At 37.1% G+C, this 26,563-nt stretch overlaps 2 protein-coding genes across 2 annotated transcripts in view; one reads left to right on the top strand and one right to left on the bottom strand.

Moving 5' to 3' along the window:
* The window catches only part of ar (androgen receptor), a 62,790-nt gene extending 49,935 nt beyond the window's left edge, over positions 1-12,855 (top strand). Inside the window, exons 6-8 of the mRNA XM_042498683.1 lie at positions 7,437-7,567; positions 7,811-7,962; positions 8,426-12,855. Of these exons, the coding sequence (XP_042354617.1) occupies positions 7,437-7,567; positions 7,811-7,962; positions 8,426-8,584 (442 nt within the window). The 3' untranslated portion in view covers positions 8,585-12,855. The remainder of the gene's footprint in view (positions 1-7,436; positions 7,568-7,810; positions 7,963-8,425) is intronic.
* Positions 12,856-14,999: 2,144 nt separating this feature from the next.
* The window catches only part of LOC121952410 (oligophrenin-1-like), a 31,554-nt gene continuing 19,990 nt past the window's right edge, over positions 15,000-26,563 (bottom strand). Inside the window, exons 15-24 of the mRNA XM_042499072.1 lie at positions 26,184-26,268; positions 25,605-25,663; positions 24,069-24,174; positions 23,781-23,940; positions 22,474-22,621; positions 21,314-21,622; positions 19,911-20,058; positions 18,179-18,229; positions 16,256-16,301; positions 15,000-16,105 (exon numbers count right to left, since the gene is read on the bottom strand). Coding sequence (XP_042355006.1) covers positions 16,100-16,105; positions 16,256-16,301; positions 18,179-18,229; positions 19,911-20,058; positions 21,314-21,622; positions 22,474-22,621; positions 23,781-23,940; positions 24,069-24,174; positions 25,605-25,663; positions 26,184-26,268 — 1,118 coding nt within the window. The 3' untranslated portion in view covers positions 15,000-16,099. The remainder of the gene's footprint in view (positions 16,106-16,255; positions 16,302-18,178; positions 18,230-19,910; positions 20,059-21,313; positions 21,623-22,473; positions 22,622-23,780; positions 23,941-24,068; positions 24,175-25,604; positions 25,664-26,183; positions 26,269-26,563) is intronic.

Here is a 26,563-nt window from a genome sequence, read left to right as displayed (position 1 = left end):
AAAAATTTCAAAATATGACATGTCCCAAATAAAGCTGAAAACACCTGAAGGCGGCATAAAATAGTGTGCAAAGACACTCCATAGCATAGATTGTTGCAACAACTTCCAAAAAACACCAAAATAATGCATGTTGAAAGAATGACTGAAAAAGCAAGGCTATAGTATAGCTAAAAATGTCAAAATATGGCATGTCCTGAAAACAGCTGAAAACACCTCAAAATAGCATAAAATACTGTGCAGAGACACGCCATAGCATTTAATGTTGCAAAATCGTCCAAAAACAACATAATAATGCATGTTGTAAAGATGACTGAATTGCCAAGGATAAAGTTTGGCAAAAAAAATATGACATGTCCCAAAAACAACTGACAACATCATAAAATAGCATGTCGAGGCACGTCATTGTATACAATGTCAAAAAAAACATCCAAAAACGGCTGACAACCCCACAACATAGCATGTCAGAAAAATGAGCCAAAATGCTATACTATAGTACGACAAAAAATGTCAAAATATGACATGTCCCACAAACAGCTGAAAACCACTTAGGATTGCATGCTGAGAGACATCACACTATACTATGTCGAAAAACGTCCAAAAAAGGCCAAAAAAAAAAACCTAAAATAGGATGTTGAAAAATGACCATTGACAACAACATTTGACATTTGACATGTCCAAAAAACAGCTGAAAACATTATTAAATAGCATGTTGAAGCACGTCATTGTATACAATGCCGAAAAAAACATCCAGAAATAACCAAAACCCCCATAAAATAGCATGTCAAAAAATGACTGAAAAAAATTTATTCGCATACTACAGTATGGCGAAAAATGACAAAATATGACATGTCCAAAAAACAGCTTAAAACCACTTAGTATAGCATGTCGACACATGTCATAGTATACAATGTCAAAAACACATACAAATAAAAGGCCAGAACCCCCATAAAATAGTGTTGAATAAATCATTTATGTCCAATCCAAAAAATTGCTGTGGTGGTGTGAGTTTATTGAAGCATGCTGGCACACTGGTGAACTGACAGACACAGAACAGGTCTGAGTTAGTGAGCTGACCCAGAACAAAGGAAATGAAAGCACTTACTTACAGTATAGGCAGTGATGTGGCAGGATGTAGATCAAAAGGTGAAGTGATCAGACATAATGCAGTATACAAAAGGGACAATCAGAAACAAAGAAAAGAAACGGGGGTGGGGTGTATTCACATGTAGACCTGTAAGGAGGGTGGGTGCACACAATAGTCAGGCTATCAAATAAGCAAATTGTGAAAGGGGGCAGGAGACAGGAGGATCACACATTTGGCATACAGCAAGATCAAGGCCCAGACCAGTGAGTGGCTGGAAGCTTACCCCAGACTTGGTGATTGGCAAGCCTGCAATGCCCAAATGTGTATTTGTTTCATCAATCCACAATTTATTTTTTGTTTTTTGAAACACACTTTGTCTAAAAGCCATGTGGTTGTTCTAGTGACAAATGGTTTCCACATGGAGATCAGGAGGTTAACAACAGTCCAGATTTGAAGCACAAGCAAAACCAGTTCAAACATTACTTAAGACAATGTCCCTCACGTTGATTCAACCCAGTAATACAAGTGGTGGTAACATGATTATGAAATGTCTTGGTCGTAATGTTGTTGGTTAAATGTCTTATAACAGCACAAGTTCCATCGGGTCCTACATGAATTTGAGAAGTCTTCATTTTTCAGCAGTCATTACTTGCAAGACCATAGACACGCCCTTTGTTGTAGAGTTTGTAAAATCTTCAACTGCATGAGAAAGATCTCTCATTTGGTCCAAAGCTGCCACGAGTCTGCAACTCTTCCTCTGGGCCTCTGGGGCCTGCGTGACGCAGTCCCTTGTAGGGTGCAGCTGAAACTGCAGGATCTGCAGGTGACGAGGGAGTGACTTCCAGGGTAGGGAGGGATCCTGCTGCTCTCTGGTGCCTGGTGGAGGAGGTACCTTCTAGCAGTGGGATGCGTGGATCATAGTTGGATGACCTCCAAACTGGACTACTGTGCTGGTGACAAGCAGGACATATCACAGTCTGGACCAGTGGCTTTGCTCAGGTGCAGACCATGTCCCATTTAGGATGCTGCTGCACAGTGTCACTAGAAAGAAACTGGACAACTTTTGTTCAACTGCAGATTCAATAGATTTGCAGTCTTCAGCCATTGTCCATTGAAGTGAGTACCTCTGTAATGTGTCTTGAATAGATTGCCTTTCAGCAAACATTTTGCGATAGAAGCAGAGTGGGTCTTCATACAAGTCTATATCTCAGGACAGTTTGATAACATCTCTAATCCTACAAAATATTTGCACACTCATCACATATAGGAAAGAATCTATCTGCAAACTATATCAGAAGGGGGCTAGTAGTGGGTACAGGGAGGTGGGAGCCACAATGTGGCTACCATTGTGGAATCACAGCATATACACATATTTACATCCATGGGAGAGCCACAACCTATGCTTCTTCATGCCAGCGGTCTCCTGTAAGAGTGCCACAGCAGTAGGAGCAGCAAGGTTGTGACAGAGCTTTACTGAAAAGAAAGACAGTTGTGGCTGCATGGTCAGCCAAAGCGTTGTCTCGTGAACCGGGATTATTTGATTTGGTTTAGGCATCATATTTATCGAAGGCAATTTGTAAAGGTTGGCATACTCTAACATGGTTGTCTAGTCTACCAAGCAAACAGGTGTCCCCTGAGGATGTGCTGAGTCCTCGGTTTGCCCACAATATGCAAAAGTTGTGAAAATATTCCAAAAATATATCTTGATGGAAATGGTAGCAATTTTACCTTTAGTAAGGTGGCAGGCTCTCATCAGTGCAAACTCACTCACTCATTCCAAAGGTAGAGTCGTCAAAACAGAGAAACAAAATCAGAGCTAAAAGAGAAGTTTCTAAAGGGTCTAAACAAAGTTTTGGGTAAAACAGTAATGCCATTCCAGGGTCACCATCATCCTCTGTAAGGAAAATGTAACACGTTTAATTTTTTCAGTACAATGTGTGGAGCAGTACATGTTAGTACAGGTTTTGCCTCTATGGTCCTAGTCATAAGTCCTTGCATCTCTCTGGTAAAGGGTGAGTGTATCATATAGGACCGTCACTGTCATTAGAGAGCCCAAGATTGTCATTAAATTTGAGGATCATGCGCAGCCTAAACTATGGATATTAGACATGGAGATAGTCTTAGGAAAATTAGCAACAGATTGTAAAAAGTTATGCTTGAAGTGAGAACAAGTCGTTCTAATCAAAGCCAAAATCATAAGAGGGGGGTGGCCCATACTGACAGGGGACACTAGACACAATTTTATCATGAATTTCCCTGTCTCTTCATCTATAGGTTGATTTTGATCTAAAGGACTGCTCGCACAGCTGTCAAGTTATCGTTGTTGGTCTTTCTGCTGGAGGTGCCATAGACAGGGTAGGTTTAGATTTGCTGAAAATGAGCACCTTCTCACCATGATGGAAGGAATTCCCAATGCCTTTGTCTCAGGGTGGTGAGATGCGGCTTTGTCCAAAGTGTGTGTCCTCTAGTTCCTCTGAGTTCCACTGCCATGTTCCCTCCTTGCTCCACCTGTGTAGTGAGATACTTAGAAACTATTACAGTTTGTTTCATAAACAGTTCATGCAGTTTGCTGTAGTCTCAGATCACGATAACAATCTTCACAAAGTAAACCTTTAAGATTTGTAAAGGACAAAGAAAATATAAATGACACATTCCTCAACTGTAACAAAAACATAAAGTGAAAACATCAACAAAAAACAGTAATATACTAATAAGTCTTTTGAAGTAATCATTCTAGTTTGTTTTGGTGCTTCCTGAAGGCTTATCCAATGAGGTTTTCATGCTCAGTGTTGTGTTGCTCTAGTTGTTGCACTAGTTTAACTCTGCATTGTGGGTTTTTTTTTCTCTTTTTTTCCCCATTTTTGTGCAATTAACTAGACTATAAGGATTTTAAATGGGATTTTACATTTAGCTCATTTCTTTCTAGTTGTGTTACCACATTTCCTTCAATTGTTTTAAATGTTGTCTCATCGACATTTATTTTTTTCCGTACACATTTTTTTTTTCTCTTCAGCATTAGAATCACAGGACTTGTCTACCTACCCTTCCACAACCACACAGCAAACTTACATAATATTTTGGGGATGGTGTCAACTTCTTCGGGACTCCAGCTATATACTGTTTAGTGTGGCAAAAAATGTCAAAATATGACATGTCCAAAAACACTTAAAACCCACTTAGTATAACATGTTGAGACATGTCATAGAATACAATGTCAAAAACACATCCAAAAAAGGCTAAAACCCCCCAGAAAATAGCATGTGAAAAAACTGACCGAAAATGCTATACTATAGTATGGGGAAAAATGTCAAAATATGACATGCCCAAAAAACAGCTAAAAACTACTTAGTATAGCATGTTGTGACATGTCATCGTATACAATGTCGAAAGAACAGCTGAAAACCTATTAGTATGGCATGTTGAGACACGTCATAGTATACAATATCGAAAAAACATCCAAAAACAGCCAAGAATCCCTTAAAATAGCCTGTCAAAATTAAAGCTGCAAGCAGTGATAAAAGGGCCGTCGCACCCCCATGTATGTTAGGGTTCTGGTGAACTCCAGCTAAACCAGCCATTTATTTCTGTGAAAGTTGGATAATGCATGCAGAGAGTTTGGACCCTGGAGTGAAATATTTTACATGATGTAGTACTCCAGTGTCCACTAGATGGCACTGGAGGGCACATGACTTCCACGTCATCTTGGTGTACATCAGTTGTAGACCAAAACATGAAAATTTCGTAAATATTTTTTCGTAAATAAATTAATGAATATACAAACAAAAAACCTATTTGGAATGTTGAGTTTGAACCTTATCCAGGGCATGTAAATTTTACAGGCTGCTTCCTAGAGAAGAGTCTGACGTGCAACTTAAAATACAGTTGAATGTCTGTCAGTTGGTTAGAGGGTTTGCCTGCAAACTATGATATCATTAGTTCGAATCTCACCCAGGCAAGTGAATTTTACAAAACTGCTTTCCAAACAAGAGTGTGAAAGAGAAACAGAAACAGTTTGGCTCAATAGGTTAGACGGCTGGTTTGTGTCTCTGAGGTTGTGGGATCGAGCCTTTTTTCAGGACAGGTGATTTTTAATGGTTGCTGTCGACATTTGAAAGGTAAAGGGAATGTCTGAAATGATATAAATAACTGAAGTGTGGCTCAGGGGAAAAGACGGGTGGTTGGAGTCTCCTTGGTTGGCAGTTTGAACCTCACAAACACAGTGGTTATGCACCAGTAGAAAATCCATGGCTGAAATTTAACGGGATAATGCCAGAATTGGGGAAAACGATACATTTACAAGACAAGGAGACAACTGTGTCGCAGACAACCAAAATGCCATACACTTGGATAGTGTCAGTACTCTTGAATGGACAAACTATGTTATTACATCACAGTTTGTAAGTTACCTCAGATTTTACTTTGACATTCTTTACAGATATTCCTTGATTTCAACAGACGCATCTGCTGATACTGGTTTAACCTGTTTCAGGACAACTTCACCTGATTTATCAACTAAAACAATATATCACTCAACTTATTGTGCCTTAATTTGTTCTGCAATATCACAGTCACAACTAAACTATGAATCTACAGCCAAATGATATTTTATGGCATAAATAAAATAAAATATGAGCTGATATATCTGTGTGCTCTGCTGATATAAGGGTCATATGGTGTTGAAATGGAAAATTCATGACTGGAGGGCCTTGAATCAAATCTTACTGGGAACAGAAAATTTGGTTTCTGCAGTGTCAAAAATTCAACTGTTTTTATGAGTCAATCCAAAAATGAAATTCTTGGCAGGGAAACTTCACTAAATTAAGTTGGTAAAAATTCATCTTAAATATATATAACTTTGTCATTAAGACAACCCAAACACTTCACCTGATCTATCAGCTACAACGATATATCTCTCAGCTAAATATCGTATATCACTTTGGCAGATAAATCAGGTGAAGTGTTTGGTTTGTCTTATTGACAAAGTTATATATATTTACAGATTAAAGATGATATTTAAGATCTGAGATTTAAGATGATATTGTATAGTTTGGTATCGTGAAGCACTTTGTAACTCAGTAAATAAATCTTGGCTAATATCTGTCTGCTCTGCTAATGTAAGGGTCATATGGTAGGGAAAAATCAGTATCGGCGTCTGTCAATTTTAGACAGACTTCACTGGGCAAAGGAAACTTTGACAACATGGTACATGTTAGGAGGATTAGCTCTGACAGTTAAGGTGCCTGCTTCATGATCAGAAGGTTGTGAGATCAAATCTTATTTTTGCAAGTCTGCAACCTGAAAAAACGACATAATATAGTAATTTGCCCAAAAATTGTCAAAAACAACATAGTAGAGTATGTCGCCCAAAAATTGTCAAAAACAACATAGTAGAGTATGTCGCCCAAAAATCATCAAAAACAACACAATATAATAGGTCGCCCAAAAATTGTCAAAAACGACATAGTATAGTATGCTGCCCAAAAAACATAAAAAATGACATAGTGTAGGATGTCGTCCAAAAATTGTCAAAAATGGCGTAGTGTGGTAAGTCGCCCAAAAATCAGCAAAAACGAATTAGGATAGTATGTCACCCAAAAATCATCAAATATGACACAGCAATATATGTCACCCAAAAGTCATCAAAAGCAATATAGTACAGTATGTCGTCAAAAATGACCCCAAAACGTCATAGTATAGTATGTTGTCAAAAATCACGCAAAAACGTCATAGTATTGTATGTCATCCAAAATGGCATAAAAAACGTCATACTATGGTATGTTGTCGAAAATGGCATAAAAAATTTGGAAAAAAACATGAAGTCTCAGTATAGTATTTTGTTTACAAATCATTAAAAGATAACGTAGTTGTTCTTTTCAAGAAATGATAAAAACTTAATAATATAGCTTTTTGGAAAGATTTGTCCTGAGTTCTGAGACGAATTAGCGAAAGAAGAAAAAGTTTCCCAATTTTCCATTTTTCTTGCATAAGAGAATTGGAGTAAAGGGCCAAATGATTTGAGGGATTAATTTGGTGAAAGAATTTTGACTCTAAGTCACTATGTATTTTATTAAACTTTAAAGCCATTTATAAAGGAAGATATTGCAATGTAGCAGAGTTGTGTTTTTATCATCTTGCTCCAGATGTCAAAGATCACAAAGCTAAATTCTGGATTGTTAAACAGATATTTCACTGTTAATTTCCCCATTAGATAACAGCTCTAACCTCTGACATTCTTTCCTCTTCACCAGTTAATCAATTCAAAATAAATGTCCAGTGTGCAGAGCAATTTGCCTTTCTTTCATTGATTTGAACTTTTCCATTATTTCTCATTCTTACCTTTTTATGTCTGCAGACACAGGATGCACATTTCCACCATGTATGACCACTGCATACGGATGAGACATCTCTCACAGGAGTTCCTGCTGCTGCAGATCACTCAGGAGGAGTTCCTCTGCATGAAGGCCCTACTCCTTTTTAGCATTCGTAAGTTGCTTTGTTAAAACATTTTTTATGTGCTCACACGCTGACGCCTGGTGCTGAGGGGAAGATGTTTAAATCATACATGTTTTAAAATATGTAGCTTCTTTGCAGCAATATGCATATATGAAGCATTGTCAGCTGCCATATGAGTCTGGACAAGCATGGGTGTAAAATTTAACTGCAACATGACTTGGTTTGCAAAGATCTACAACCACGAGCCACTAATTCTAGTTCTGTTTTTATCAGTACCAGTTGAGGGTCTGAAGAGCCAGAAGTGCTTTGATGACTTGCGTCTCACCTACATCAATGAGCTCGACCGCGTCATTAACTATCGAATGGCAACCAACTGTCCTCAGAGGTTCTACCAGCTCACGCGACTCCTGGACTCTCTGCAGATGGTAAGATACATAACTTCTAATGAATTGTTACATCTTAACATGTATTCTTTCCTCCAACAGAAGGAAAGGACATTGAGTTTGTGAGGAAATCTGTGGGTGCATTTTACCAAATTAAACAAGCATGGCAAAAAGTCTAAAGCAAGAGCAATTCTACCACTTTGCTTAAAATGTTTCCTGGCAATGCAAGCAATTAAATCACATTTGATGCTGTGTTTCTTATTAGCCCGCAGAAAAATGCAGCTTTGAAGCTAGGACAGGCAGAATCTGACGCCTTAAAATCTAATCGTGTATTCCAGGGTAGGAAGGCCTAATGGATGAGTTTCTTCTCTGATTCAGAGCTCTCCATCCCGTTTTTCATTAGTTGGGTGCACCATATGTTTTCATGAGTCACGTTTCCCGAGTCACTGGCTTGTAGTAAATTATAATCAAATGTTGTCATATTTTTGTGTTTCCTCTATTTCAGACGGTAAAGAAGCTCCACCAGTTTACATTTGACCTCTTTGTCCAGGCTCAGTCGCTCCCCACCAAGGTCAGCTTTCCCGAAATGATTGGAGAGATAATCTCAGTCCATGTACCAAAGATCCTGGCAGGTTTGGCTAAACCGATTTTGTTTCACGAGTAGAAGTTTGTTTTTTTTTATTTATCAGAAAGTGACTCATCTTTGCTGCCTCCATAAACTTTAACGAAGGTACTGTTTCCCTACATCTTCAGTCTAATAGCTCTTAGCCCTGTCCTGTAATCATTATTTTGTTGCTAAAGTTTTTTGTTCCTTTTAGCCATAATTGAGATTGTTTGTTCAGAACTGTTAAAGCTTTTATCTGAAGCGCTGTGAGGCATCACCTGTTGACAGCTATGCTGGTTGTGAGTGGAGAGACCGTCTACAGCAGGAGCAGAAATGCTACTTTACATACGCAGTAAGTCTGTGAACCATGATTACAGCAAGCTTGCAGGGTTAAAGACAATTTTTAGATGTTTTGCATGTGACCTTCATTATATATACTTGATGAGGTATTCATACGTTTAAAAAAAAAAAAAAAAAAAAAACATAGGACAGCCCAAATTGGATCCCAGAAATATACAAATAGTTGTTCACCATCAACTTAATCTGTCGTGAGGTGATGCCTTCAGATGCACTTAACAAGTTCCTGCATGTGAAATCAAGAGTGGTAAATACAAATTTGAAGGCTTTTAACTGCTTAAGTGCCTTACAATCAGAAATGCAGATCTTAGATTTGTTTTACAAATTTAACTTTACCATCATTTTTTAAACTTTCTAACAAATGGACAAAATCCTGACATCCTGGCTTGACGTTTAAGCTGCAGTTGGTAACGTTTATGATAAAAATAACTTTTTGAAATTAACTAACTAAATTACAATTTGACAAGACTATTGGCTACCAATGTATAAATATGACTATGTAATGATTACATTTTTTTTTTACTACCAACTTCAAACTATGGTTGCAGAAAATTCTCTCTCAGTTGTATTTATTATTCTTTCAATGTTGTTCTGAAAGCAATCGAAGGAAGCAGTCATAGGCCAATATTTGTTTCTATCTGACAGTAAAAAAGACAGCTGACATTGTGTCGTTAAAGCATTAGGAATATTTCACCTGGGCATTAATATCTGCTCTTCTACATGATCTTTAGTACAGTTTTCAGCTACGTGACAGTCATTTAAAAAAAAAAAACAACCTTCGTCATATACTGTCAAACTGTAAACAGTACCTAGTTCTTGCTAACTGAGCCAATGCAGCACAATGCAGACATCTGCAAAACATACTGCATACTTTTTGTTGCTCTGAACCTAAAACTTTTTCTCATCACATTGGCAGCAAATTCATAGTTTTCTTGATGTTACTTATTTGAGCATTAAAGTTAAAAAGGCATCAAAGGTATGCTTTGCAGGATTGTCAGTTCATAAACACGCTTGCAAGTAAAAGTGAAAGGAAAAGCCAACCCTAGATTCATTTTCATTTAGTGATTTGCCTCTCTATATTTGTGGGGGGGGCGCAGTGTATCTCTTGGATGGCTGCTGCTCATAGTCTGCTCCAAGCTCACCTGAGCGCTGTGCAGGTTTGCATTTTTTTTTTTTTAAGAAAAATTTTGCATAGTATATCTTCATCTTATAGATACGTACTGGGTCAACTTGTGGAAATAGGCACTGGGCATGAGGGGAATTGGAGAAAACTGCACTTTTGGTGAAGAAGTTTTGATATTTTATTTATCCCATGCACAGCTACGAAATTATTGTTGAGTGAAAATAAATAATGAACTTTGAAGAAGTTGCCACAGAGATATCATGCCCTTTTCTGCATGCCAAACAATATCTGCTTAGATTGAAAAAGTACCAAACTCCCCTTCAGATTTTTTTTACAAAGCATAGGCATGTGATAGAGAATTACAAACTTGAAGCAAAAGTTTCATAGATAAAACTAAGTTGCCCGCAGTTAACACTGTGTATTTACAGTGCAGACAACATGATGTTGACAGCGCCATGCTGTGTTGCAGCAGCAGGAACTGGAAGACTTGTAGGGATATGAGGATGAGAGCATGCCACCAAATATAGGCAAACACTGAGTGAGATCTTGATTTAAAGTGCCAGCGATCTTAGATTAGGGCAGTAACGTTCCAGCAGGACACCAAATAGTAACTTACAGCCAACTTCAAACTGGAAGGGCTTCAGATGTTGAATGTGAAAGTCCTTGACTGGCCCTTCTGAAACACAGCTGAAAATCTGTGGAATGCCTTGAAGATAACTGATCAAAGACCCATGAATAAAACTTCTTAAAAGTGTTCATTCATAGGGTCAAATACAATTATCAGCTTTTGTATTTTATTTATAAAAGATGAATCAAGGTGGTCAAACATGAGGCACTTTGTACATAGCTTGGTCAACTTGATGCAGAGTGTAAATCACACTGAATCTCGTGTAGCAGAGCATCGTGTTTATCAAATTCCAACACAAACGGAGCTTCAAAATTACTTCTGTGGTACATTTTGCAACTATGTTTTATAACGCTGTAAATTCAACACTTTTTAACAATTCCACATCTTTTTCACGAGCTTACAGGCATGCATTACGTGTTTGTATAACTGTATGCGTCAGATTTAGCTTTGCACAAAGAAATGCATGGACGTCCATGTATCTTTCCTGTTTATTGTATTCTGACTGATCGTCATCTGTCAGAAGGCATGATACCGTTTTGTTGTACAGTGTACAGTGATAAGTGACCATAACAATCATTTTGTAACTAATTAGTTCAAAAACTTCAAAGTGCTTTACTTCATCTGCAGAAATTTATGTCTTAAGCTTGTCTTTTTATAGAGTATTTACTATGTGAAAAGAAAAATGGAATCGGGTAACTTTGGACTAGTCCAGGTGATCCATGAGACTGGACCCCCGCCACAACAGCTAATTATTTCCATGACACTTGAATAAATGTGTCTGCTGTCATGTGAGAAAGCAGCACTTCAATGTTAGGTTTAGACTACACTGAATTAAAACATGATCCAAGATTCTGTGTATTTGCATTTACAAAAACAGTCCAATGATTTGGAAAATTACTATTTTAATTAAGCTCATAATTGTTCAGTTTTGATATAAAGCTCTGAAATATTTATCAGTAACACATTCTCAATCCCAACTTGTCAAATAACAACACCTGATCAGTGGCCCATCTCTATAAAATATGATGCACTAGCCTAACCCTCCTGTGTCACACGGGGATCATCTCTTTTCAAAGTAAACAAAGAAATTTCTGTTTTCACCAGAAATGTACAGTTTCTGCATATTAAATGCGTTCAGTCTTTTCTATAACAAACTCAGACTGTAGGTAAAAAACTTCGTATTGAGTTTTACTTTGTTAGTTTAGGCAACAAAGAACATATTTAGGTTTAGAAAAAAAAAACATGGCTAAGCTTAAAATACTTGCGCTTATTACTAACGCCATATGTCACATGACATACATCAATAGCATAATATGCTAGTTTCACGATTAAAAAATTTGCCGCCCCAAATAGATTTTATATTTTTGGAGCTGGATTGTTCATTAAGAGTGCTGTTTAAATATATACACTGTTTGTTGCGATTCATTGCATCACACTCGGAGCGCAGAGTGTACTCTGGGCACAGATGAAGCAGCAGAACTACATTGACAGTGCAACGTAACTGTTCATTCTACTGGGCCTAAAAGTTTGCACTGACTCTCAGTAGCCACTCCTCTCATCTATTGATCCCATCAGCTATGAACAGATCGACAAATCAATTATTCACCCCAAAAGTAAAAAACTGCTGAGAAGGAAAAAAGAAGGACCCGCAAAAACCTCAGAATTTAGAGAGGCGACAAAGAATGATCCAAAGGGGCACACAAGCATTTTTTTTTAAAAGGACAGTGTTCGACCCAACTAGCTTTGCTCCCACCCACTCTAAAAGTGCCGCCACTCAGGACATGTCATACTGCCACTGAAGAGTATCTCTGTGCAGCAGTGTCTCAGGCTGACGGCCACTGACCAAATGTCGGTATTTGACAAATTGAAATCAAGCCTTCTTACATTTCTTGAATGCACTATGTCTTGTTGCACTTAACATTTTGTTACTTTTTATCTTTAAAATTGATGCTGTTTCTAAATACTGTTGTTTTTTATGCTTTTTTATCTTTGTTATGCATTAAACATGGGAAATTTGGAGGCACTACCTGTGCCAGTGCACCTTAATGACCCACCTAATTCCCTGTACATGTATTAATATTCATGATTTAATCACAGTAAGCTACAGTGTTTGTATTATGTCAATGGACAATAGCTGGTATGTGCCCAGTGTACTGCATATTAACCTGGTTCTTTGTACATGCTCCAGTAACTGTATATATTGATTAGTTCAATGTCTGTTTTGGTGTCACATCACTTTTAAAGTCATCTGTTGTGTGATTTATACCTTTTGTGACTTGTGTGTTTTTCAATATTTGTGTTTTTCAAAGGTGTAAAGCTTCATCATTTTTTGAAGGCAATTAAAATAATTGACTCTGAGGATGGGGCAAGAATTTGTTTCAAAGCTTCAAGCAGTTGTACAAGACATGGATGGCATGCCGTCATCTTAACTCCAAATGTAGGTTACGTCCGCCTTTGATTGAAAATGGGAATATATAACTGTTTGGATTCTTATTACATGGGAGATGTGCAAGAGGGTATATTAAACATGGAAAAGGCAACAGCATTAATAACACTCAAATCTTAATAGAGAAATGTTAAGTTGGGAGACATGCTGCCATTGACTAAAAGGTAGAAAAATATTTAACATTTATTTAATATTTAAATATTTTTATATTTAAGTATCAGATGGTATATTCACAAAGTAAAGCAGTAGTGGAATACATTAAAACTAAATGTGTGCTTGGACATCCAGTGTACAGCACACTCGCCTCAGTGAGAACACACATTCTTTGTTCCTTTTGAATTCGCTCCCCTAATCGAGAGTCTTGCACTTGGCTGCATTATAATTTACTGAAGCTCAAGGTCATATGAATTGGCACAGAATTGACGAGGGAATTTCCACGAGTCCCCGATGAGGGCCGACTTAACACGTAGTCCAGTGCTGAGGCTGGTACAGTGGGTGTAGCAAAAATTGAGGTACAAGTCGGTAGATTTAAATGTGGAATGGAAAGGGTCGAAGTGGGGAGGCGAAGATCTGACTGGTACGAACGGATGGAATGTGGGAGAAGGAGTGGATTGCAAAGTAATTACAATGTCCAGCTGCAAACAGGTTTACCAAAAAGATTAATCTTATTATACTGAACCACTGAGGGTATAATTGTTGGAAACTGTTTGTTTTTAATGGAATGTTTCAGGTGGGAAAGTTTATTGTCTTAACTGTTCAACTGAGTAACAAATATTGAATGGATTGCCACGAAATGTACCAACATTCATGGTCAGTCTATGACTTCAGGGATGCTCTGACTTTTCCTTCTGCACCATTAGCAGGTTGATACAGAAGCACATTGCATTAACTGAATTTAAAAAATTGACACCTTATATAGTAATTACAAGATAAGATCTCGTAATAATGAGATCAGGATCTCGCAATCGTCACGTAACACAAAATAAGAGTGAATAATGCCGCTATTGCAATTTATCTGCTTTTACTTCCTTCTTTGTATAAGACATTGAGAATTTTTTTTTTTTTTTTAAAGAGGAGGGAAGAAATATTAGCATGTCAACACTGCACAGGCATGTCAAAAATTTGGGGCTGTTCAGGCAGACATCCCATTATGACGGGCTTGAAGTCGCTGTCTTTTTGTGGAACTGAGTTGAACCAACATGAGATGCTTCACAAACCAGCTGATATTTTACCTTTCTGTGGACATGCAGTGGCCAGTATGTGGCACCTTACTTGACTTAGGATCTCATAATTACAAGATAAAGTGTCTTTCTTTTTTGTTTTTTTATTCTGTGAATGCAATGTACTTCTGTAGTTTGAAATTTGTGACAATAACTATAGGTTGGATGTTCCGCTTAAGATTTATTTTAACAACTTTGGTAATACCTATGACTTTTTTGTGTTTGTTTTTTAGATTTACCAAACTCTACCATGAATGTCATTGTTAGCGGAAAATGTCCAGAAACATGAGTGAAATATTTCATACCATCTTAAATATGGCCAAACAGATCTTATACACTCGTTATTTTATTAGAGTAAAATATTTCTAAATTTAAGGGATGGGTTGAGATGATGCACCCTGCATACTTCTCTTGCACTTTTAATATGTATAACAAAATAGCTTTAATTCTGACTGAACAAAAAGATGAGCTCACGAAACCAGAATTTTAGCATTTTTACATGAGTTGTCTGTCTTAGTTTGATGGCATAAATAGGTCTGGTTTTGAATAAACTGTTAACTATCCCATAATATGAGCAGAGAAAACACTGAATTTAAAAAAAGAAAAAAGGATTTAATGAAAATGTAATATTTCGTGATTTTAAACATCACATCGCCGATTGAGGAGACACGCAACTACAACATTATGCAATGACACAGAAGTAAGTAGAGAATTTTCCATGTTTATTTGCCTTCCTGAAAACAAGTTCAACCAGACAACAACCAGAATTTTCAAGTTGGATTTTCAAAATACAAGTGTAAAATAACTGTTTTAAGTAACAAAGAAGTAAAACAAAACACTGGAGTGTTATTTTCACATATTAACAATCACTTTTGATTCTTATGCCACCTGCGTTTTGCATCCCAACAATTGTTTTAAGGTGCAACAAATTCAGGTAAACTTTGTGGGCTCTCCTGTGCAACCTGAGCCACCTGAGCAACACCAAAGTCAGGAGTGGAATGACAGGAATGTACACTAATGCCTACGTTTTAATAATTCCCTATCAAACAGTAACATTAGCATTATATTCATAATGTAAATTCAAACTACAACTGACTGGAATACAGGCTGACATTTTATAGCAAAATACCTTTTTTTGTAATGCCTCCTAATGTCTGAATAACATGATATGTCTCTGCTGACATACTCCAACCGACCAACTAAAACACTCCGCAGAAATTATGTTTTTTATCCTAAAATGATTTTGCATCATCTAACCCCTTGACAGACCATTAAATGGTCCATCTTACAAAGAAGCTAATCTTTGACGTACAATCTACATTTGCAAATTAATAATAGTTAAATCTATGTAATCAATTAGTCTTCTTTGGGAGATCTTTTTTACAATGCTAAAAACAAGTGTTAAGCAAGTAGACAAAAAAGATGTCTATGTATGCTTTTGCAACCAGTTATGGCCGTTAGTTCCTTCCAGTAAAATCTGACATTCAAACTTTTTAACACTGTAAAATGACTAAAGGTCAATAGGCTGTCACATCATCCTAACTTTGGAACAATTAATAAACCGAGACAATATGCAAGCTCATTCATAAGTCCATTTGCTACTGTGTTGCCTAAAGACACAATTCATACTGGTAGTAAAAACCAATTGGAGTCAAACAAATCCATTTATTTCTGTGGAGAGTCGCTCCTTTAATCTAACCGATAAGATCACTGAGTTTATTGAAGGTGGGTCCCCTCAACCTTGATCAGCACCCAACAGCACATGTAGAGGTCACCTGATGTGGTCTGAGTCTCCTTGACTTCAATTCTGAGGAAACAAAACAGAGTCTCAAGTAAATGAATAGACATATTACAATTGAGAAAAAAAGGGTTATCAGGTTATAAAAAAGGAACAATCTTGACAATATATTCAGTATTTAAATGTAGTTAAATCTGTCACAGTCACGGTAAATCTCACCTCTTTCTTTAAATTTGTCGCTGTTGGTGACGGAGAGGTCTGTGGACTAAATGAGAAGAGCAAAAACACGTTTGTTACAAATGCGTTTATGGTTTCAGCTCAACCTCGAGACAGCCAATGATCTGCCTGAAGACCGTATACGCTGTGTGATAAACAGCGATCTCATTGATTCAGTACATATCGCACTGCATGAGATGAATCTGATTAATCATTGGAACTGGCCCTGCTTTTGAACACCGGTAATATTCAAGATCCAGATCGAGATAAGATCAAGATAAACTTTAATGGTCCCCTGAGGGAAATTTGACTTGGGTTACAGTACTACATAAATCCTAAGCTACACTATAAGAAAAAACAATACAACAAGGCGAGACACACAAAAGAACAAAAGACAGTCTACACTGATGACACGAATTAGATGTCACTTACAGATCAGAAAGAAAAGTCACATGGTCTTCATGTACTACACCTGCCGTATAATATTGTACTCGCCTCTGTGATCGCAACGATTTTTCCCAGTGTAATACTGCACCAAAAAAAAGCAATGTGATTGCACAAGGATAAAAGTGAAATAAAATAACGATAATGGCAAATATAAAATAGCAATTATTACACAAGGATAAAATAAGATAAAATAACCATAACAAAAGCAAGATAAGTTAAAAGTGCTATAGCTATTACGCTGGGATAAAAATGTGCAGGTAATAACAATATAATAGTAGAATGATAACAACTGCACACCTCAGTGGGGCAAACAAGTAGTTGTTAGATATAAATATATCTACCAGTGGTGGACTCTAACTGAGTACATGTAAGTACTGTACTTGACAAGGTATTTGTACTTTAACTGAGTATTTCCATTTTATGCAACTTTCTGCTTCTGCTACTTTTTGGAACCCAGTATTGTACTTCTTACTACACTACAGAATATAAAACAACTATTAAATACTAATACTTATTACTATCTATCTATACCCGTGACGTAGAAAACCTCCACCTACCAGAATGCACTGCGCCTCACAAATAAATGGCCTCAGTGGTAGATGACATAATGCGAGCTTGTCAGTTTTGGCGCGGGAAACATATGGTGGCAAGGTGGTAAAAATCAATCACGTATTATTAAACTGTAAGCTTTAATACGTTTCTGAGGACATTTTTGGCGAGAAATGGGCAATGCGGTAACAGAAACTTTATTTATATTTGATCGACACTGCTTTGTGTAGGCTTTTGAGCCGAGGGATGAGCAAGTAAATCTCAGCGCTGGTAAGATGAAGGGAAGCTTACCACGGTTCCTTTTTAAAACACTACCTACATTTTTATGATACAAAGTAGGTTAAAAAGTATCTCTTTAAGTATAATATTTTGATTGCAGGACTTTTACTTGTAATAGTGTATTTTCACAGTATGATTTTTCTATTTTGTTTTCTCAAGTAAAGAGATCTGAGTACATCTTACACCACACATTTGTAATACAAAGTTGCGAGATAATAATTACTTAAGTCACAATCTGTACTTCATCTGTCCAAAGGCCAAACAAGACCTTAATACATCAGCACAGACCACAAGTTAATGTAAACTGAACATTGATAGAGGAGATTACAATAAAGAAAAATATTAACTCTTTGATAAAACTCCCACAAACTCTTTCCACTCAGACGTTCTTCATTTGCAGCCTTTATCACCGCGTGTGCAGGGAGGGTAGCAAAGACCTCAACTTGGACGTCAAAGTGAATCATAAAGGAGGAGACATGTGTTTCTACCTCAGTAACTGTGTCATCAGAAGTAGGAGCCCAACTTTAATCTTCTGTTATGTTTTTATAAACTTTTATCTACTGTACTGTAAAAAACACACGTCTATGCTGAACTTTAAAAAAAAAAAAAACTAAAATCAAACTGAAGCACAGACGAGTGGCTGTTACGTACCTGTCAACATGCCTGGAGGCATTCTCAAAAAACTTTGTTTTAGAGGCAACACTGCAGAAAAAGAAGACAAACACATTGTCACCCAAAAAAAAGCTTTTTTTGTGACAAGATAAAGAGCTAACTAATCCATTAATGCGAAAAAAGGCTATTATTCCAAGATAAAAGAGATAAATAACTTTAACTTGCAGCCTGATTTTTATTTTTGACCTTTCAACTTTTAAAGAGACGGTTCATCCCCAAATCAAATTTACATATTTTCTCTCTTACCTGTAGTACTATTTATCAGTCTAGATTGTTTTGGTGTGAGTGTTGGAGATATCGGTAGAGATGTCTGCCTTCTCTTTTTTTTTTTTTTTTTTTTTTAATACTTTATTTTTAAGTGCAAAGTTTCAGGTCACCAAGGGGAATGTCTCAGGAAAATAAAAAGATGAATATACACACAACAGTACTGCATCATGTAGTATATAGGGCCACAGAAATTCATAGATAAGTAATTGGGGGGGGGGGGTGACAAAGTACCTAATAACATTTTTCCATGCAAATTCCCGCCATTGCCCTGAACTGGTGGTAGAAGAGTTTATTTTGCATATGTTAAGCCAGTCGTCTTCTGTCAAGATTATATTTGCAAGTTCTTTTGACATATGATGTTGATATTTTTTTGTGTATTTGTAGGCTAGAGTAAATTTTGGAGACCACTTTCTTATGAATTTTACCTTTGTATGCACTGATAAGAATGTCGATGAGGTCCGTGTCGCCTTTTTCTAGAATTTTAATATTTCTATCACAGTGATGCCGAATCTGTAAGTATCTGTAGAAGACGTGTTTCTCTAGATCATGGTTTTCCTGTAGTTGTTGGAAACTGTCCAGGCCTGTGTCAGATGTAATTACACAATATGAAGTAATGCCTCTTCGAGTCAGCTCTTTAAATCTCAAGTCAAGCTGTGCTGGTTTGAAATCTCTATCATGTTCGACCCACCTTAATAGCCGAGCTTTTAATTTTGGTTGTAATGCTACCATAGTTTACACCATATAAATCTTTGGGGGTCTTGGGAATATTAACACCTAGATATTTCAGAATTCTGGTTTTCCATATAAATTTAAAAGTTTTACGTATGTTTTCCTGAGGTGAGTAATTAAAAGAAAGGGTTTGAGTTTTCTCTATGTTCAGTTTGTATCCCGAATAGGAACCATATTGGTCGAAGCAGGACATTAATTTGAGGAGGCTAGTATCGGGTTCAGAGGGTGTTGCCAGGATCTCATCCGCATACAAACTTGTCTTATATTCTTTTCCTTTAACTAATATTCCCATGATTTCTGGGTCTTCCCGTCTGCCTTCTCTTTAATATAGTGGAACCAGACAGCACTCAGCTTGTGGTGCTCAAAGCGGTAAAAAAATACATTTGAGAAACTCAACAGCAATGTCTCTTTCCAGAAATCATGACCCGGTTACTCGAGATACATTAACAGAAGTTTTTGTGAGCAGTTTCATGCAGGAACTGTCAACATGTCTGCTCTTTAATTGTAACAGTTTTGATCATCAAAGCTACTAACACATTGAGGGCTGCTGATTCTGACACACTGGAATGTGCACTCCTGGCACCATCTCAAGGTTGCTTAAATTGTGAGTTTTTTTGTTTTTTAATTAAAACAGCAGATTTACGGTTATTAAGCCTCTTGATCATTATTGTGAAAAAGGTGGCAACAGACTTTTGAATCTCTGAAAAGCACTTACTAGGATGTGGCCGTGCCCTCGCTGCTGGCTGCACTCGAGGTCTTTTGTGGAGCGGGGCATCTGGAGGGGGGCTCGGGGGGCCTGACCGGGGGTCTGCAAATGGCAGGCTTCTCTGTGGATCTTGTTCTGGTCAGACCATCGGGATCTCCTAGGAAAAAAAAGAGATTTGTGTAATAATGCATGGGAGGGAACATGAATAACAGATTTTGCAATAAAACTGATTAAACTGATAAAATTGAAAGACTGCGGCTGTGATGGATTAACAAGTTAGGAATCACATTTTGATGTTCACTACAGTATGGATCATCTGTTATAATAACAAAAGATCCATACAACGACATGCTGAGTGTTGGAGTCTACGTTGATAACCTACTTTCTTCAGCAAATATCTAAAAAAACAAACAAATAAACAGAGACTCCTCAGTCACTCCAGGATTTTGAACTGTTGCGATCACAGTAACTAACACAAATCTAGACACTTTCAGGGAATTCTGCAGTTGCAAATATTGCCCAATCACTGCAACTTTACCACAAATTTGATTAATAAGAACTAGGGATGCACAATAATATCATTAGCAAATACTAGCTTTAGAATGATGAATAATATATGTATATAATTTTTTTTTTTTTTTTTTAATTGACAAAGAGAACCGGTACAAAACATCAACCCTAAGCTGAAGTGGATATATTGATATCGCTATGGGTCATTGGCCAAATGAGTTGTTTTTATATCGGCATATCGAATATTGGCAAAAAAATCTAATGTTGTGCTGAAAACGTTTCATTGCAAAGCTTTGTGCAGTGTATTGATTCACTCAGCTCCTGTGTCTGTTTATCATGAGACTACTGCCTGAGACAGAGTCACACATACACATAATGACCAGGCTGCAAGCATCACACGGCTAACTTTACAACACGGTTATTAACCAGTTTGACAACAGTGTCGACTTGTTTGGGCATCTGTGTTACATTAACTGCTTGGAGCGGGATGTAAAAGGGCAGAGAGAGCAGGACTAGAGTGGGTCATGGAGAGTTTTTCTGCACTGCGTAGAACAGTGACTGCTTTATCAACCCCTGACGCCACTGTCAACTCTACTGCAATAACAAACAACAACAACACCAGAAATCAAGAGGAGGGACCTAATGGTTTTAAAGCAGTGGATGGAGCCACATCACATAAGCAGGAAAATTAGCTGCTTAACTGATTATCCTCTTTTGGTTTTTGGGGAGATTTGCATGTCCAAACATATCTGATCAATACATCTCAGCTTTGCTGCATTACACTATATCCCTTTGTCTTTATTTTTCAAAATAACATTTAACCTAGATGGGTTGTTTTTTTTTTGTTGAAGATAAACTGATTTAAGGAGGTTACAGTACCAATGACACAGAGTTCATCATACCTTCTCTGTTGGTTGGTGTGCCTTTGGGAGGTGGTCTTCTGCTCTGGAAGGATGGCACTCTGCTCACATAGACTCCAGATTCCCCATTTGCCGCCGAAGAGGAATCTGGCCTTTGCTTCATATCGTCTATCTTGCCAGCGTCAGAGTCTGAGTTTCTGTCCTGACGGATAGCTGGTCTGGGCATCAGTGGTATTCTTGGAGGAGGTTCTCTTGGAACAAGCGGAGGACAGCTTACAGGTTTCGTCCGCTGAAGGGGAACGGGGTTTGGTGAGACTTCCCCGTCCATGACAGAACTGTCTTTCTGACCATCTGTTGCAAAGAAACAACAAAGCCATTAATGCAAGGTGGTGACTACTTGGGAGTGGACGCAACAGCTAAACATTGAGATAAAGAATGGGATGTTGCTCTTGCTATCTGAGTACAGTAACTTCTGGCTCGTGTCAAATGTAAATATTTTCTTCTGTGAATTAATACAATTATCCGCAAAGTGCAAGAAAAAACATACCAAGCACACTGAAGGTCAATGTAAAATAATTTGAAAAACATTCATTGACCTTTAAATTGGTAACATAGCCACAGTTTTCACAACGCAAAGTTTGGATAAGTCTTGCAGAGCTGGTTATCTGGCTATATCAACTAGTAAGTTTAGAGTATTTCAATGTTTAACCAAGGCAGGGAGGACATGCTGCACATGCAACAAATCTCTCTGCTAAGTGTATGAGAGGATGGAAACACACCCACTTAACGAGGGGTTTCAACACACATAAAAGTATACCATTTAGCCAGAGGCCTTAAAAAGTAATACTGATGTAAGATAAAGAATGTGGAGTGGATACTTGTATTTGTACTTGTAGATCAGAGGAATTTTCTATATAAGGATACCAAGTAAGGATAGGTCAATAAAGAATAAAGAGAATTAACAGATTCTGATTTTACATTTTTTGACAAATTCCATGTTTAGGAATATGTAATTATCGGTTGGAATGGTATTTGATGGACACATACTTTTTCTGCGCTTCAGTAAATGTTAGGATATGACCCTGCAGGGGTGTTGAGGCTCAAATCTTTCTAAAGATAATCTACTGTACAATCAGCACAGAAAGGGTGGGATAATACTGAGGATGAAGATGACAATCAAGCCAAGGGAGGCTGGTAATTACTCTCTGTGTGCTGGAGGTGGTCGTGACTCAGAGCCTGATAAACACGAGGTGGCCGCTTGGAGATTGTGATGGGTTGCCGCTTTCTTGGTGTGATCCGCGGAGGAGGTACAGGTGGGGCAGTGCTGTCCTCTGGCATATAACTGAAGATCTGTGATTAACAAAAAAAAATGTTACAGTAGCACTTTGGTTTAGCGGTTACTACTACAGCCTGTAACTGAATAAATAGAATGATATTAGGCTCGGGCAGTATCACGGTGTAAAGGTATACCAGGGTAATTAGAAATCCAGAAGGTATGTTTTTCAATATCGTCGTAAAAACAGGCACTCCTATTTCTGTTAAACTCAACAATTGTAAGTAGTGCACAGCACACACCACCAGAGCTCAGTCTCTGTTCTCTACTGGTGGAACAGGCAGCTTAGCTGAATAACACAGCACCATCTAGTGGTGGAGGGATAACTTACAGGACTGTACACAGCCGGCAACCAGCAGAGAGAGACTATGAGGAATAATGGCATGTTTTTTAAATCTAACTTGGTGAATGAAGGATTTATTTTGACCAAACTGGAGTTTGTGATTGTGGGAACAGTGGACTTACTAACTAGATTACTAAAAAGGGTAACCCTAACCCCTAACCCTAACCCAATACCCTTTCTGTCCAGTTTGGATGAAGTGTGTTTTAAGATGAGATAACAAGGCAATTACGCTTTGTCAGACTTCCGTGATCAAGAGAAAGTTGAATAAAAAGGTGTACAGCTGTATTTATCTGTTTAAAAGGGAAAGTAGGTATAAGAACATTACTTTTCTCATTTTGGGGGTTTCTATTGTGTATTTACTAGTCTGGAAAGCTGAAAGTATACAGTTTTAAACAGTATACCCTGGTGAAATTTCATGAGGGTATGAAGGTATGAAATATTACATACTGACTGAGCCTAAATGATATACATAAGAAAAACAAAAAAAATAATCACAATGCAATTTTTTAAAAGTGAACAAATAAATAAATTAATGGCTATTTTTCACTTGAAAATCAAAATACAACAAATTGGTAACTTAGGGATGACAGTGGCAAATAAACGCTGCGCTTACACAAAATCACATTAAGAAGCATTACATTTTTTGAGTTTCTCTCTCTTTCCACAAGTTAATCATCCAACTCAAAACAAGGAAGCCAATCAGCACATTTCCAATGCAAATGGTTAACTAGTCCTTTTCCTTGATATAATATGCTATTCATTTGATGGATCTTTTTTTTGTCTCAAACTGGACAGATAATGCATTCTCTAAAAAAAAAAAAAAAAAAACTCACTTTTTTGAAGTCCTCAATCAGAATCTCAACCACAATATTTTGAAACTTGATATCCAACATGGCTGCCACTGTCTCCTCCTTCGCTCTCATCAGCGTGGGTCCAAAGATGACAGCCATGTTTGAAGGGGTCATCCGGTTCTCTTCACTGTGACTGCACACACTGTCACCAGACAGCAAGTTGGGGTTGAATTAGTGACACATTATCTCAGATCATTCTCATCAAGAGTTCAAAGGGTCCTTTGGAGGTGGTAAAAATAGTAAATCACACCAATGTAGGCTGGTACTTACTTCACCAAGTGCTTAATAAGCATCTCCAGCATCTCCCGATTCTTCTCTGGTAGTTTGTAGGAGAGAGAATGAATTTCACTCAGTCGGAAGTCCAGATTATCTGACTCTGTAATACAAAAACAACACGCAGTTACCTTGTGGAGGAATTTGAAAGAATGACATTTATAAAGTTCATGATCTACTGAGAGTTTATCTGCAGTATCTGCCGACCTAAATCATAAAAAATGTTGTACAAGACACCAGCTTCAGACTAAAGATGCCAAATATACAGTGTGCATATTTGTACGCAGGGGCTTGATTGGACTGGGGGATGGAAGTTCATGCATTTGGCCTCCTCACTCTTTACAGTCAGAAAACTAGTGTTATATATTAAAAATGACAGAGGTAGGAATTGTGTTTGTGTCTTATAAATTGTAGTAAATTACAGAATATATGGATAATCTAGAAATAATAATAAGTTAAAAAATAAAAAGAATTCAAAGTAAAAAGTGAAAAATGACATGAAATGAAGTCTCCAAAGTGGTTTTATTATGCACTTTTTTGCCCAAGGGATGCACTAATATACTGATAATATATTGATAGACTGACTGATGCATAAAATATTTTTTATGACCATTTATTTCATTAGGACATATTAAAATGACAAAAAAAAAAACAATTCTACATCTTGTAAGTAGGTAAGGAAAGCACTACTCTTAAAATATTGAACTAACTATTTAGGCGCACGGATAAAACTTGTGATGAATATTAGAAATAATTCAGATACACATAAACATGAATTTTTTAAAGACGAAATAGGGCACGGCCTTAAACAGCAATGTAATGAGACTAAGGCCAAATGATGAGGAGCATCAATTCACATACTGAACTGACATTTCCATGAAACTAAAGCCTGCAGTTCTCTTACTGTAACATCGTGACAGAATGAGGCTGGTGCTATTAAACTCATTGTCTTCTCTGTTTTACAACAATGTTGCGTGTAATATCAACACAAGCAGAGGACTCAGATTTTTTTTAGTGTCCTACAGCCTGTAAAACAGCTGAACCTGCAGCCTTGCACAGTATTGATGTACACAAGCCTCTTTTGTACCAGTCATTTAGGTTTCAATTCAGCCAACCCTTATCCACCTTAAAAAAATACAAACTGCCATTTCTATATCAATGGTGATTTTTTTATTTTCCTACATGCCTCCACAAAGAATAAAAAAAAACGTTCTTCACTAATTTGGCGACAGCAAAACAATATCAAAACATTGGTTCGCAAACTGTCACACAACATGTGTAATATAATTCAAATCTGATTTATCCAGTTGTATGCTCAGTACTTCCCAAACACATTCAATTTAACTAAAACACCCTACAATGCAAGATACTGCTGCCTTTGAGTAGGACGCACTGAGCGTAAATGAGCTCCACTTGAGCAGACTTTTTATATTAAAGTCTAGATCGAGAGAAGACTTTAAAAAGGTGCCCAAAAAAAACCCCACGAACATGCAAACAAAACTCTTAAGTCTTAGCCCTAAATAATTTCCTTACTTGCAGCACACATGAGGTCTCTGTGTAGACTGTAGGTCATCAGAGGTTCCGACAAGCTCCTGCAGATAAATACATGCACACTCGTAAACAGGATCACAGAGCAATAAATCTCACCACATCAAACACAAGAAAAACAACAAGCAGAACTTATTTATTACACAATTATGCCAGAAAGCACTCAGAGAGAGTGACCTCTGTCAAGGCTGCATTTGTTATTTTAATAACAACCAACTGTTTTAATGTGCATCCAGTTGCAGATCTGCACATACACACAACACACAGTCAAAGAGATTTTTGGAAAAGTCCTTTTGTATCTGGGATTTGTACATGGAACACCCTTGCAATGTCAAAATGAAATTCTAGTACAATTAAAATGTACTTAAGAATGCAATAAATATCATCATAATATAAATTAATGTATTTATTAGAGGTATATTACAGACGAAAAACATACCAGACATAAAGGTTTGATCATTAAAACACTATTAAAACATCAGCCACAGATCTGGAAATACAGTGATTTCCACAAACCAACTTTGTGTCTTTTGCTCACATGCATCTACTCAAACACAAACATACCTCAGATAAAACTTCAGTGCACTTGTGATGGTTTTCACGTCCCAGTCACTGCTGTGGAGATCCACATCTCCTGGGTTTGAGGGGTCTATGAAGGAGCACATAAAGACAAAAAAAATAAAAATAAAAATAATGCCGCTATGTTAAAGTCCATGTAAACAACACTGATAACCACCTGTGGTTAATGGGTCAAAGTAACTGGCTAATTATAATGTGCTAGCCCTTATTAAACCATAAGCAATATGATGTAAAGAATACATCAGATGTACAGTAATTGCAAAAATGAAAAAATGTAGGAAATATATTATTAAAATATATTATTTTATATTATATTATTATTATATTTTAATAATATAATAATAATATAATATAAAATAATATAT

Source organism: Plectropomus leopardus, chromosome 13 (assembly GCF_008729295.1).
Source record: "Plectropomus leopardus isolate mb chromosome 13, YSFRI_Pleo_2.0, whole genome shotgun sequence".
Classification (NCBI taxonomy): Eukaryota; Metazoa; Chordata; class Actinopteri; order Perciformes; family Serranidae; genus Plectropomus; species Plectropomus leopardus.
Note: the sequence above shows the minus strand (reverse complement) of the source record. Positions and strands in the feature narration are given on the sequence as shown.